Raw genomic sequence first — 14,577 nt, 5'->3', positions numbered from 1 at the left:
CCGTGGTAAACAACCCCAAAATGTGGTCTTTTCTTGAAAGCATGCCGCTAAGCTAAATACTTTTACAACACATGTAATGGCATCTTTTGTGCACAATACAATGGCACAACAATGCTTCTCTTTTACATGTATATTTTAAACAGAATAGGGCAGGAACGTTATATCTCTGTAATTACTGCTGAATGCATTATGCTTTGACAGTCACATTTGTGTTGGCTGGAGGTGGACATCGTCGCTGCCAAGAAAAGATCTTTCAACTTGCTCCTCATTTCTCATGTGAGGCAGACTGCAAATAAATGTGATTACGCTCGAAATACGGCCTGAATGGACATAAAATTGTGGCAAAATACTGAAAGAAGGGATCTGTAAAATGTTATTGCTGTTAAACAGACCAAAAAAGGGAGAGATACATTTCAGTTAAATACAACAGCTCAGCTCATCCCAATAGCATCTGCCCAGATGGCTTTCCTGGCACATGAAATGTTCTGTGATAGCGGAAAAGAAGGAAACATGAAATGTCACTTTTACAGTGAAAAGAAGCACTTTTAGAACAAAGCGGCCTTTTAGGAAAAAAAGGTTTGGGGCTTTCACCAGAATTTAAAATGCCTCAGGTGAAATGCTTCCTTCCAAGTGTAAATGCTGGTCGCTTGTTTTGCGGCTGATTGCAAAATAGAAAATAGAAGCATATCCTGAGGCAACCGCACATCCCCTTCCACGTCATTCAGCCTGATTTACTGCATTGATTAGCAAATTGAAAACAAAGACATTTTAACATTAAACAAACAACGCCACAAATTACGTTAAAAGCTACGTTTATAATAATTTGGCTCTACAATTCTGAAAATGTGAATCAGATTGCAAAGAAACTGAAATTGGATTGCATTTTTTCGTTTTGACAAAAATTAGTGCATGCAAACATATCAATTTATAGTATAAAGCCCCGTTCACACCAAGGACGATAACTATAAAGATAACAAAAAATATTTAGTTCTAAAAATCGTTCTCAATATTAAAGAATAGCAGAGTCCACACTACAACTATAATGATAAAGGCAAAGAGAAACGATATCGTTGGAATCATTTTCAGAACGATTTCTTGCAGCTGATGAACGATACAAACATTGACAGCCAATCAGAATCCATCCTGCTATAACGAGCTCGAGAATTTAAAGTGGCATATGCACGTGCGCTTAGAATAAACAGACAATATCGTTCGCTGGTGTGGACGTCTTTATAGTTACCGTTCTTGTTGTGAACTCTGCTTCCAGCAATCATACTGATGTCTTGAGTTAGCTCCTCTCCCTTAAACCTGTTTTGCTTAATTGTCTTTTTATTTCAACAAAGACTTTGTGTTTATGAAGTGCCGAAATGAAGCACAGCTGTCACCGTGGTAAACAACCCCAAAATGTGGTCTTTTCTTGAAAGATAAAAAGCAAAAGATCTTCTTAAGAGCACTACGACCATAGCTAATCGGACCTAAATCAAACCTCCACCATCAGCAAGTTATCCCTCACACACTCCGAGACACACAGTCTGGATGACTTTGCAGCTTTGATAGAGGTGACTAAGTGAACGCACAATGGCAAACCGGCAGAGGTCCCTCATTATGAAGCCAAACACAGCCGTGACCTGTCCGAACCTGCACGGACGCACACATTTTTGAACAAACGCACATCCACGCACACCCAAAGCTACCCACGCTCTATCACTATAGAAACTAAATGATAGCACTCAATCAAATCCCAGCATCACTGCTGGTGATCCATGAAAAACTAACATGTGGCACACATTGCTATCTTCCGATAATCATCTCCTCAGACAAATGATCGTTTCATGTAGTCTTGATTACTGTGCCGCTCGTAGCTGTCCCCACAAAAGTAGAAGAACAGCATTACTTTCTAATTTTATTGATTCTTCTTTGGCACAATGTGTTCACTTCGAGTTACATTCAGTAATAACTTGGCTAAGAGACAGTGCTCTGTGTGTGTGACATTTCTTCTCCTTAATCTCATTTTATGAGCAGGAGAGAATTTAGTCTGCTTCTCATTAACAAACAGCATCCCGGTCCCAGCAGAGCACCGCGAATGTGGAACGATTTCGAATGTGAATTTGGAAAGCTATTTGTTTAAACATTGATCTCGGAGGATTCGATCGTAAAAGTACACTGAGACTTCCGAAAAACATCAAATTAGTGATGCCTTTTATGCAAACACGGTTTATGTTTATTTTAAAACTTCTCATTAATTTTATCCTTTTCCATGAGTGCTTCTGTTAATTAAACTGCAATTATATCTTGAAATAAATTATTATAAGTACAAATAAAAATAAGCACTTCATTTTATATATATATATATATAAATTTTTTAATAGTTTTACATAGTTTACATAGTTTTTCTTATTTATCTATTTACATAATAATATATATTATAAAACATTTATTCTAAGTACTGTACTGTATACAAAGTTTTGCCTATTAAATTCAATTCACCCAACATCCTTAACATCCTTATCCTTAAGATCCTGTAACTTTTAGTCTTATGTATATAATCACAAAACATCAAATAACTAATAACCAGCCATTTCCTTCTTTTAAGATACTGTACACAAACTCATCTTTGCTTTTGCATGGGAAAGTGCAAAACATGAGCTGCCTCAATCCAACAGTGTTGAACACGTAATTCCTGTCATGTTTAATGCAAAACTTCAGTTCAACACAATAAAGCTGAAAGTGACTCGGCAGAGAAATCTTTTTTTATCATTTTTGACTCAGCAGGGAAATGCGGCATTACATCAAATACACATATTTTGACAGCGAGAACAAAAACGCTGAAACAATGCGAAATAAATAGCCGATGTGAATAGCCAGGAATCTTTGTCATTTCGCTGGTAATGTTGTGATTTCCGTGGTGTCACTGGGGTCGCTCACGGGCTGGGCATGGGGTCAGTGAATATTAACTTCATTTACACATGGTTGCAAACAGAGCAGCTTGCACAATGCAGGCCTGCCTGCTCTGCTTAGTAACGTGAGCAGCCGAGCTGACAGGTCACTGCCAGGCTGGAAGATGGATGAGCTGAGCAGTTGACCCTTGGCTTGCCTGAGGAGCCAGCTCTATGGCTTCTTTCCCCTCTGAACAAAGACCCCCTACCAGCAAACGCCCTGCTCGCAACTCCAGCAGCACTAACAGGTCCCGACATCTCCATCAACCCTTGCACGCACACACACACAAGCAGATTTTGATAGGCTTAGTCTTTTTAGCTCAACACACCAAACCAAATGCTCTTTTATGCACGCATACACACACTATGGGTGGCTTACCCTCTTTAGCTGCCTAAACGCTGGCACACACACTTCTCTTTTCGAATTGCTCTCTGCTCATCCGTACTAATGGATGCAATTGGACAAGCGGACACTGTGTTAAAAGCAACAAAGCAGCCGTATTTGTGTGTGTGTGTGTGTGTGTGTGTGTGTGTGTTCGGAGCAACTTTGGCCCGAGGCGACCGGGTGAAAGTGATATGTGACCAGGTCGAAGGCCTTAACACTCAGTGAGCATCAGGGAGGGTCTGTTGTCAGAGTGACTCTCCTCTGGGAGAGCGGCAGAGCAGGAGACTCAGCAGCTCAATCTCTTCCTAAGAGCAAAATCAATAACTTATTACATAACTGCACACTTTTCTCCTTTACAGAGAGAGGGGGAGAGAGAGACAGAGAGAAGGAAGGAAGTTTTAGGAGGCTTGTTCTAGTATGAAAATGTCCTTTTTTTACTGTGCTAATATCACAACCCGGACTCCAGAAAATGACATGGTAACCATTGGCTCCTATAATGGATCATTTAGGAGCCAAACAGCTTTGTTGACAAATTACAGAATCGCTCAAAATAAATGGTTGTTCAAAATAAATGGTTGTGCTGTTGTCCATGCTCATGTTTAATCACAGTTATCTGCTGTGGTCTAGATCCAAGGGGACGCAAATTAAATGCTACATATTTATGCTTTACAATTGTTAAGACTATCAGTTAGTGTGAACAGTTGCAAAAGGCTGTGTATTCGACTCACTTGATTCAATTCAACCTTGTATTCTCTATGCTAGACAATAACCAATAAAATAACATTTTACAACAAAACTTTTTTTAATAAGTATCTTTATTAACTATTATTAATTAGTTTAAATATTAAGCTATTATTAATCAGATCAAATCAAAGAATGACTCACAGTTCAGTCAGTGAACCCAATAGCTGCATGAATCATTGAGTGAGTCAAACCACTAAGTTGCCTGTAAGTTCAAGACTATTTCATTAATTGTTTGGATTGATTCAATAAAACGAACCAGTTCAAGAGTCATTTGTTCCAGAATCAGAAATCACTGCAGTGTTTTTTTTTCAAGCTTTTAATTTTTTTTTTAAGTGGTGTGAATGCCACCTCAGAGAGTAATTATTTTTTTTTTTTTGTGCTTTGGAAAATATTTTTTCCACAGTCAGGAGCCTTATAATTGTTTTTATAAGAATCTAGTGAGAATCTAGTGCTTTAATTATGAACGACTAATTTGTTAACCGTTCATCATTTTACCTGAGAACTTTTTTGATCCAATGAAACAACAGGAAATGTGATTGCGAACATGAAGCCACTACAACGCATCAATAACTGGACTGCCGCCAACTGACAGGCCTGACTGACGACATAACACAATGACAGCCACCTTTCCATCTGACAAAACCGAGGGGGAAAAAACAGTGCTCCAGGAGCATGCCGTTCTTCTCCAAGACCCTGGCCGGGCGAGAAAGTCATTATCCATCAGCGGATGATTCTAACCCTGACAGCTTCAGACCCAACGGGCTTCCCCGAGGAACTTGTCTCTGTTTGAATAATTAAGCCCACTTACAGTTCTCTAACGGATGACTATTTGTAGCCTTTCCTTTCACACCTTATCAGTCACTTGTGTGTCAGGGCTTTATACAATCTGCCCGCCTCCAACTCCTGGTGGCATCATTTGAAATGCAAAGCATGGCCTTCGCTGAGCATGGGTCTTGCTCTTGCGTCCCTCCACCTCAGCTACTTCTGCAGCTTGTCTCCACAGCTAGTGCCCTCCTTCTGTGTTCTGGCAATCCATCAGGCTTTGACTAACTTCTGTCCAACTATTTGACATCTGGGAGATGGATGGTGTCAGTGCCTGCCGTTGCCAGTACTTCCTCCTGTTAGCATGTTAGCCAATGCTAGCTTGTTTTTTTCCCCTTAGAATAATAAACAGAGGCTTGCCTTGTAAATAACACAAACTGGAAGAGCAGGTCAACTATCGGTTAATATTAGGCATTTCTTTAAACAAGATACGGTTATTAACGTGACATGATGTGACTGAACAACATACATTCCTACGATTGTTCGCAAAAGCTTAACGAAAACAAAGAGATCAATGTCTGTCTACAAGAACTCTTTTTCTGCTTCCAAAACACTTAGTGTAACCATTTTCTCTGAGTAGCCACTGTTGAACAGAGCTTTGCAAACGAATAGAGCTATTTTTGCTTGAGCTCTATGCAAATAAATAGGGGGGCTACGATTGATCGGCTACCGACCACTATCAGCCGATAATCACGTTGGGATGTTTGATCTAAAAAGGCCGATCTCAAAAAAACGATCTCAAGCTGACATGAGGTTTGGCATGACATGCAGCGTCACTGTCTCCGTCTCTGTCCAGCGTGGGTGAAATCATTATAATGCTGAAGGTGAGGTACACACCTTCATATTTCTTCATTAGACAACTTATAAAGTAATTTGAAAACCTTGTGTGAGACGTAATTTCACAAACAGCGAGAGTGAATCACTGCGCGCGTGCACGCTCTCAAAATACGCAAATGTCTTCAAATCACCACATCGCATCCGTCTATAAGCAAGATGCACGCTGCACAGTTGACACAGGAATTGTCACTTGCACAATCGCGGTAGTGTCACATCGTCACTAAAGTTTATAAATTGCAGTACTTTTTAATTCTTGCCAGTGTTTAACCATTCAGCACTCGCGCACTCTCCTGGAGCCCGCGCAATCATGCACACTCGCAGCGCACACACATAATGCCAGGTTCACATTACTCCGTTTGCAGTGCGTATGTGGTGCGTATTTTTTCTTCGCTCATGTTAACGAATTAATAAAGCATGCACACTGCGCACGGTTGCTGTCCAGCAGTGCGTTCCACGAGCGGTGCGTCTGCAGCAAGGCAGAGATCGTTTCCGCACTGAGCCTATTTTTACTACGCTGCAAGCGCTAAATTAAAGTAACAGCACATTTTTTGCAGTAAATATCAACATGGATTGACACGAAAATTTAGCAATTACACCATAAATGCATATTATTAAAGACTACTGTGTTTCACAGTCAACATAAAGGGCTTTTTGGCTAGGTTTAAAGGGAAAGAGCACTTTTAGATAAACAAGGCAATAATAGATGGCACTGGTGGAGGCAGGAAAATAAAGTTCTTTATGAACCGCAGGATTGCATTTAATAAAGATTTCAATGCAAAAGGAATGGCAGTAGAGCTGACTAATTATCAGCCGATAATCACGTTGGGATGATTGATCGGCGGTCTCTAAAAAGGCCGATCTCAAGCTGAGGACGTTGCCATGAGAGATTTGGCATGACATGCAGCGGCACCATCTCAGTCTCTGTCCGGCGCGGGTGAAATCATTATAATGCTGAAGGTGAGGTACATTGTGTGAGACAGCGAGAGTGAATGACCACACATGCGCTCTCTCAAAATACGCAAATGTCTTCAAATCACCACATCGCATCCGTCTATAAGCAAGATGCACGCTGCACAGTTGACACAGGAATTGTCACTTGCACAAACGAGGCAGTGTCACATCATCACTAAAGTTTATAAATTGCATTATCTTTAAATTCTTGCCAGTGTTTAACCATTCAGCACTCGCGCACTCTCCTGGAGACCGTGCAATCATGCACACTCGCAGCGCACACACATAATGCCAGGTTCACATTACTCCGTTTGCAGTGCGTATGTGGTGCGTATTTTTTCTTCGCTCATGTTAACGAATTAATAAAGCATGCACACTGCGCACGGTTGCTGTCCAGCAGTGCGTTCCACGAGCGGTGCGTCTGCAGCAAGGCAGAGATCGTTTCCGCACTGAGCCTATTTTTACTACGCTGCAAGCGCTAAATTAAAGTAACAGCACATTTTTTGCAGTAAATATCAACATGGATTGACACGAAAATTTAGCAATTACACCATAAATGCATATTATTAAAGACTACTGTGTTTCACAGTCAACATAAAGGGCTTTTTGGCTAGGTTTAAAGGGAAAGAGCACTTTTAGATAAACAAGGCAATAATAGATGGCACTGGTGGAGGCAGGAAAATAAAGTTCTTTATGAACCGCAGGATTGCATTTAATAAAGATTTCAATGCAAAAGGAAAGGCAGTAGAGCTGACTATTTCTGTCTTTCTGTCAATGGTAAGTTTGTGATAACGTAAGAAAAGTAGTTTAAATGTTTTGCCACTTGCTTGAGCAACTTAATATATAAATCTAAAGTAAATGCAAAAGTAAAAAGCATTGAATAATGTGTTGCTTATATTTATTGTTTAAACATGTCTTTGAAAGATTGTATTACTGTACTGTGTAAAAAAAAGAACTGCAATGCTGAAAATTTTCAGTGGCAATGTTTGGATTTGAAATCAAAATAATGGATAAATGTTGTGTTTGTTGTAAACAGCCACGGATCAGTAGCGGACTCTTCTGTGAAAGCACAATCCGTGCTGCTTCCCCTCTCACAAGAGTCACCTAAGAGGGGAAATTCCCTCCATTTTCAAAAATGAAATTCAGGCCCTGAATAAATGTCTAAAAATCCTGATTGGAGTATCACTATAAATAGTTATAAGTGATAAAAAAGAAGGCTTTAAAAAGATCAGTATCGGTGATCGGTATCGGCAGATACTGCTTATTGTGATCGGCCTCAAAAATCCTGATCGGAGCACCCCTACAAATAAACTCTGGCAAGCTGCTGAACACTTCAAATTGCTTTTTTTCCAACACTCATAACACTGATTCGTGTAACTGTGAGGAGCGGATCTCTGCAAAAGCAGGAAGGAGTGAAGCCACAAGTGCCACAAAATAAGTTGAAGAGAGGAAGGGACGAAGAAAGAAAACGTTATGGCATAGTTCATCCAAAATGAGGGTGAGTAAATGATGACCAAAACTTTATGTTGTTCCAAACCTGTATGACTTTCTTTTTTTCTGTGAAACACAAAAGTAGAAGTCAATGGGGTCATTGGATCCAATTGACATTCATAGTATATTTTTCAAAATAGCTTATTTTGTGTTCTACGAAGTAAAGAAAATAATTGATGACAAAATGTAAATTTTTGGTTAAACTGTCCCTTTAAGTGTTGACTGTTCACAAAAGAGAGTTTTAGAAGTTTGACATTTTAAAAGTTAGTGGCATCCCAAACACATGGCCCCCATGGCTCAAGACTCATAACAACATTCAAAAGCATCCGCTTAGCTTGTGTTTACGTAGGAAAACAATTAAAATACTGTTCCAACGGATGCAAGAGTGTGTCGTGCAAATGCCCGCTTAAAGGAAGAGGAAGAGAGAAAAGGGAGGAAGAAATGAAAGACACACAATCCGCCATCAGGCATCTGACGAATGAGATGGTCAAAACACACATTTTCATGGCCCTCCTTAGGTTACCCCACTCAATTTTTAATGCAAGACATTTTAGACTTTATCCCGTATGCATGAGTGTCTGTTTGTGTGCGTATCCGTATATAAATAGTGCAGATTTTATAACGGAACACGGTATAAGGTGGTGTAAAAACAGGAGCTTTTGAAGGCATCAGGGTCACAGTTCCTTGGCCGAGCCCCTGAGGGGAGGAAGAGAAAGAAAAGATAAAGAAAAAGACAGCGAGAGCTGCAACATGAGCTGTATACTCTTGGAAAGATCAGTCCTCCATATTAAAAAGACCCCTGTCACTCACAGCCCTTCAGCCCCAGATACCGTGCAATGCATTTCTGTTTCTCAGGCAGAAGGGGAAAACACACCAGTATTTTTCAGTCTGGTTGGTGCTCGGGGGGGAAATATGAACAGGCAATTTAATATCGGGAGGATCGCTAAGAGGAAGTGCTGATGCGGCAGTCTCAAGCTCATTTTATTTAGATTAACTACAGCGGTAATATCACAGCCACTCATGCCAGGAGCGACGCACAACTCATAAAGTGACAATGGAAGGGGGCAGGAATCTAACTGGGTGACAGGGTTTGTTTGTTGCCGGTTCGGAGAGAAACACAACATTGTTTTTGAGGAATGTAAGATGGCTTTGTGAACAGCGATTAATTCTCTGGAAAAGCATTCAAGACTTTCTGAGAGTTCAGCGTTGCATGCAAATTTCACTTTTATTTATTTCTTTATTTTTTGCTTTGAGTGAGTAAAAATTCCTGAATGCTTAATAGGTTAAAAAAGGGTGGAATTGTAAAAAAGACATAAAACGCATCCTTTTATTATGCTTAATGTGTGCCAAATAACCCATATTACATAGAAGCCCCATCAACTTTCTCCTTTGCTCCCTTTCTGCCTTTTGAAATGGCTTTCAGCTTTGCAACAACCTCTCAGCGTGAAGCAGCCTTGCCCATTTTAGCTTTTGATAACATAATAGTGTTCTGAAGCACCCTTTACATGATAACTTAATGATGCAGACGTGTATGTGCACCACATAAAAGCTATCCAAACCTTCCGGAGATATCTGTTAAATCATTACTGGTCTGCATACTTGATAATCTATAGATGTGGAGGTGACCCAGATTGGCAGAAAAAAAAGGGTGGACGGCCACTTCAACCACACAAAACCAAGAGGTCCTCTCCCTCAGATCCTAATTATGTGTCATGTGACAGCCAAAAAAACAACGCTTAGAGCACCATTAGTGACAGTGATGGCACTGGGAGTGTTTTAGTTATAATTGCAGAGTATATCAGAGGCGACTGTAATTGTGTTTCCGGTTCGCACACTTCCTAAATAACCCTGGGCTTCCATTGTTTGTTTTCTGTCGAGGTCATTTGAAAGGACCGGAGAGGGACCGGGCGACGGGCTGAACCTCCTCCGGACACAGTGTCGTTTGCGAGTGATTGGTTTGGCTCAGTGCATAATGGAAAGAGAATAGGAGAGGAGAAGAAAGAGAGTGGGCTGTTTCTGAGAGGCTGGAGTGCTAGTTATCATTTAATTCCAGTGTCAATGTGCATAAGGCTATAAATTAAGAGCCCACAAATCAAATGACTAACAGGGATTCCAATTATTGTGCCAAGGATTTTTTGCCCCCACATTTAATCCATCATTATTATCTCCGCCCAATAAGCATGTTTTTTTTTTACACTGCTTTTCTTTTATTAATCATTCGTCGTCTGCTTTGTATTTTTCAGCATGGTTTGTTTTGTTATTGCATTGCTTTGCTGTAATTCGGATGAATTACCTAGCGTTGGGATAATTCAATGCTTGGGCACTCAGTCAAACAATTGGAACAAGGATTTTCTAGGTAAATGGACACATAAGCGAGTCTTACCCATAATAATAACTTATTAATTGCTTCATTGTCCTTTCTTCTGTCTCGCGTAAGGTTAATCAGCAGCACTCTAATACATGCCAACAGATGTGTGCAAATGAAAATAAAGTACTCACGTTCACACGCATCACCCTTCTGGTGAAATCCAGCTTTGCATATACATTTCCCAATGGGTACCAGCCACTCTCCTTCAGCGCTGCAGTGCATTTTGGGAGAGTTGTCAGCCTCCTCCTCTGCGTCACTGACGCATGTGCCTTCCACTTCCACCAGCGACGAGAACTCAGATCCCGTCACCGTATCTGGGAACGTGGCCAGGTTCTCAATAATCGACCAACACTTCTTGTAATACACTTTGACGGAGACCAAAGCGATGCAGGCACCTACATCCTGAAAGGCCAGGTAGAAGCCTCGGCGGGAGAGGGGCCCGATTATACGCACCTCCGTGTTGAGCTTCATTTTTCTTTCCCCCAGGTCACCCTGAGTGAAACTCTCGTCCGCAGCTATAGTGTCAATTTTCACATACTGACTCTCTCTTATATTCCTGCCCACCTCCACGTCGGCTTCCTGGTAGTACAAGTTGAACGTCTCCTTGCAAGAGCCAACCACCCCTGGAAGGCTGTTACAATCCCTCAAGGTAAACTTCAGCTCCACAAAAATCCTCTGGGCATCGCCCTTCTCAATCCAGTTAGTCCGTAGCCAATTGTTCTGATTTGGCTCCATGACCTGGCAGACCTGGTATGTGCGAATGGGTGTGTAGTTTTCATCCAAGCCGCTGATCTCTTCCCACTGAGAAAAAGTAAAACGCAGTTAATCATCATTATATCGTGTGCTGTACTAAAACGCTCCGAACTAACCGCAAGGGAGAATCTTAGAGCGTGTTAAAACTGGCCTCTGTGTGAACAAATGCACAACTCCTTGCTATAAGATGATCTACATTAATTCATCTGCAGCCAGGTGATTCATTTTTTACATCTTTTGCATAAGCTGAGAATTTTAAATGTCCGTCTTGTTGAGCGTATTAGCCTAAAATATTTATTTTTATTGATCTGCAATTATATGCGCAGTTCTGATAATTGTTGGTATCTGTAAACCCATACAAACACTTATAAGCACATTAAAAAAGAACCAAATGTATTGCAAAAATTACCTCATGCCCAATAGTAACAATGTACACTACCAGTCAGAATGTTTCCATTTATAAACTCCATTATAAAAACGTTCATCTGAAAAAAAGTGTGCTAATGTGTGATGACATCAGAATTAACTGCTTTTAATTCAGTAAAAAACATTATTTTATTTGACTTAACCTGACTGCTTTAGGTTACACCGGCAAAAGTAATTGCCTGGGCTTCTTTTAAACAACTTTTACCTGGGCTTAAATTCCATTTATGCTGGACACATGTTAGTTGGGTTTCTGTTATTATTTCTTATTTAAAAAGTCATTAAAAAAGTTTTTAATTTATACAAACACACAATACTTTGACCTCAATGACTGCAAGTTTAAAACTCATAAAAGTGAGCAGAACTGACAGAAATTCTGACAAGTTAAATGAATAAAACCAAATATGCTGTTACAAAGATGAAAACATTTTAAAAGTAAAATAAGATTCAATGCGCCCAAATCACATGACTAGCAACCTAAAATCTCCATTCTAAACTTTTTAATTGCTGTTACTTTTTTTAGTTATGACTTTTCAGAATTATTTTGTGTTCTAATGAATTGTTAAAAACACCTAAGACGTACAAAAACAACAAAACATCATAATTAGGAATGCAACAAGTTAATATGTTGAGTTCAGCAGAAAAGCACTTTGTTGGCCTTAGTTGAACGACTTTAAAACAAACGCGTCTGTATTTTACGCCTTCTTTAAACCTTTTAACCTTGTTTTAAAATGAACAAAACCACCTCCGCATAAAGTAAAACCAAATTATCAATTGTTTAGCGTTTTAGAAACATTGTGATGTGGTGCAAAGACTTCCAATTGAAAAAAAGAACAACACATTATGCCTTCAAAATACTACGAGCAGTAAGCGCATTACAGAAGAGGTGAAAATCAGAAATGTTTGCTGTAAAGTAGAAGTTGTAAAGTTTCCAGCTTACCCCGCTTGGAGGAGACGATATCCATTCCAGCTCTGTCTGCTGCGCCTTTGAATCCAGCAGGGTCACTGCCGACGACAAATAAAGCGCACACTTACAATAATGCATCTATAATTGCGATTAATGTTTGCCACACATCTCGCTCATATTCCAGAAGCATTGTACATCGCGAGCGAGCGCAGATACAAACCAAATGTGAGAGAGCGCGCGAGTTTGACCCATTTTCAGCAGACAGCGGTGGAGATTTATGTCAATAAGCACCTCGCGCCTCTGAAAGCTGTGCGACACCTGTTCATGTGTCTATATAACCGACGGGCACGCTTTCGCCTTTGGTGTAGATCGAGAAATCGGTCAAGTTCCTTCGTTTGAACCGTGAGAATATTACGCGGATACGCGCGCGCAGCGCAGGCTAAGAACGACTGCATCGCGTGCGAATTGAATCACTGTTTTGTTATTTATATGCATTCCGTTGAAGCGTTACCTGTTTTTTGTCTGGTCATGTGACTAAAGGGAGCTGGTTAAATAATCAAATAAATAATTCGCTTAAATATTGTAAATAAAAAAGGGGCATTCGCTGAGATCAGAACCTTAGTTTAAAAAATAAGTAACATCAAGTTGGTAAATAAATTCGTCACTGAGTATGTTCAGTAATCAATAAACCTCTAAGTGAACTACTGCAAACAGCCATAAGATCAACTGGATCTATTTATACAGAACTGAATGATTACTTAATTTCACTCAAGGCTTAGGCTATATGTAGCTAATATAGTCGATGTTGATGTTGTGTGATATACATATTTGCAGTGCAGACATGTAGGCTATGGTAGAAACACACTGCTCTTTATACTAAATCTGTACTCGACGCTTAATTAAGCACTTCTATTGCTTAATTATTGCAGGGGGTTTCTATCCCGGACAAATCCTTTACTACTACTAACTGAAGCTGATCCCATGAGTGTTTTAAAATAATAAGCGTGGTACATGTTGCAGTCAAGTTGCAGAATTGACTGTAGACCTACTGCCCGGTTGGTTAACAAAGGCACATCAAGCAGATCTTTTTTTCCAAGTTTGGTGTTGATGTTGTCTCTTTGCAGTAAATGGAAAGCACGTAGTGTTTTCCGATCAAATGAGAAGGTGATAATGGGGAGTTGCAGGGCTGTGAGGACTAAGCTTAACCAGATAATATTGTCTATGATGTTTAGTTGCGAGGCGCAGTTGCGAATCGTCTTCGTGTCTGATTAGCGAAAGTCTGTGCGCCAAGAAAATACGTACTCATGATATGAAACACAGTCAGGCGTATATCGTTGTCGTATGTGTGATAATAAAAAAGGCTGTCTGTTTGTCTGTCAGACTGTCGATACTGTATCTGCTCGAACTACTGATTTGCTCGTTCTCGCGCTCGCGCTGTCAGGATGCAATGAAGGAAACTTTAGCACTCACCCTCTCTTGTGTTCTGTGCTATTCCAGTGTTCACATAAAAACATAAATGAAGGCAAAATATAGTCCACAAACACGAAACTGAGGTGCAAACCATGGTGCAGCTGAAAGTTGGATAAACAGTGTGCGCTTTTTCCAACGCGGCGTTCCCTTCCCATTGACGACGCTCCGGCAACCAGCTCTGGGTGAATAGAACAGCCGTCTCTCACTGAAATAGCATCGGCAGCCGAGAGGCGGGGCTTAGAGCATTCGGCGTGTCACTCATGTTGACTGACAGAGAGCACACCCACATTTGGCGCGCGGAAGGCTCTCGGTGGAAAAACGCGGACGAATCATCTTGAAGCGAAGGCGGATCCTCAATTTCAGTCTAAAACCGACAATGGATTCACAGACTTTAAGATGAAATACTTTGTTGGGCACAGTGTTGGGGAAAGTTACTTTTAAAAGTAATGCATTACAATATTGCGTTACTCCATAAAAAAGTAACGAATTA

At 40.4% G+C, this 14,577-nt stretch overlaps 1 protein-coding gene across 2 annotated transcripts in view; it reads right to left on the bottom strand.

Annotated features, from left to right (window-relative positions):
* epha7 (eph receptor A7) overlaps positions 1-14,263 on the bottom strand; it is a 93,941-nt gene extending 79,678 nt beyond the window's left edge. For both annotated transcript variants that reach the window (XM_016257829.1, XM_016257830.1), the window contains exons 1-3: positions 14,088-14,263; positions 12,651-12,715; positions 10,666-11,335 (exon numbers count right to left, since the gene is read on the bottom strand). In XM_016257829.1, coding sequence (XP_016113315.1) covers positions 10,666-11,335; positions 12,651-12,715; positions 14,088-14,181 — 829 coding nt within the window. In that variant the 5' untranslated portion in view covers positions 14,182-14,263. The remainder of the gene's footprint in view (positions 1-10,665; positions 11,336-12,650; positions 12,716-14,087) is intronic.
* Between the last annotated feature and the right edge of the window lie 314 nt (positions 14,264-14,577).

The sequence above is a fragment of the Sinocyclocheilus grahami genome, unplaced genomic scaffold, assembly GCF_001515645.1.
Source record: "Sinocyclocheilus grahami isolate Dianchi unplaced genomic scaffold, SAMN03320097.WGS_v1.1 scaffold1605.1, whole genome shotgun sequence".
In the NCBI taxonomy this organism is placed as follows: domain Eukaryota; kingdom Metazoa; phylum Chordata; class Actinopteri; order Cypriniformes; family Cyprinidae; genus Sinocyclocheilus; species Sinocyclocheilus grahami.
Note: the sequence above shows the minus strand (reverse complement) of the source record. Positions and strands in the feature narration are given on the sequence as shown.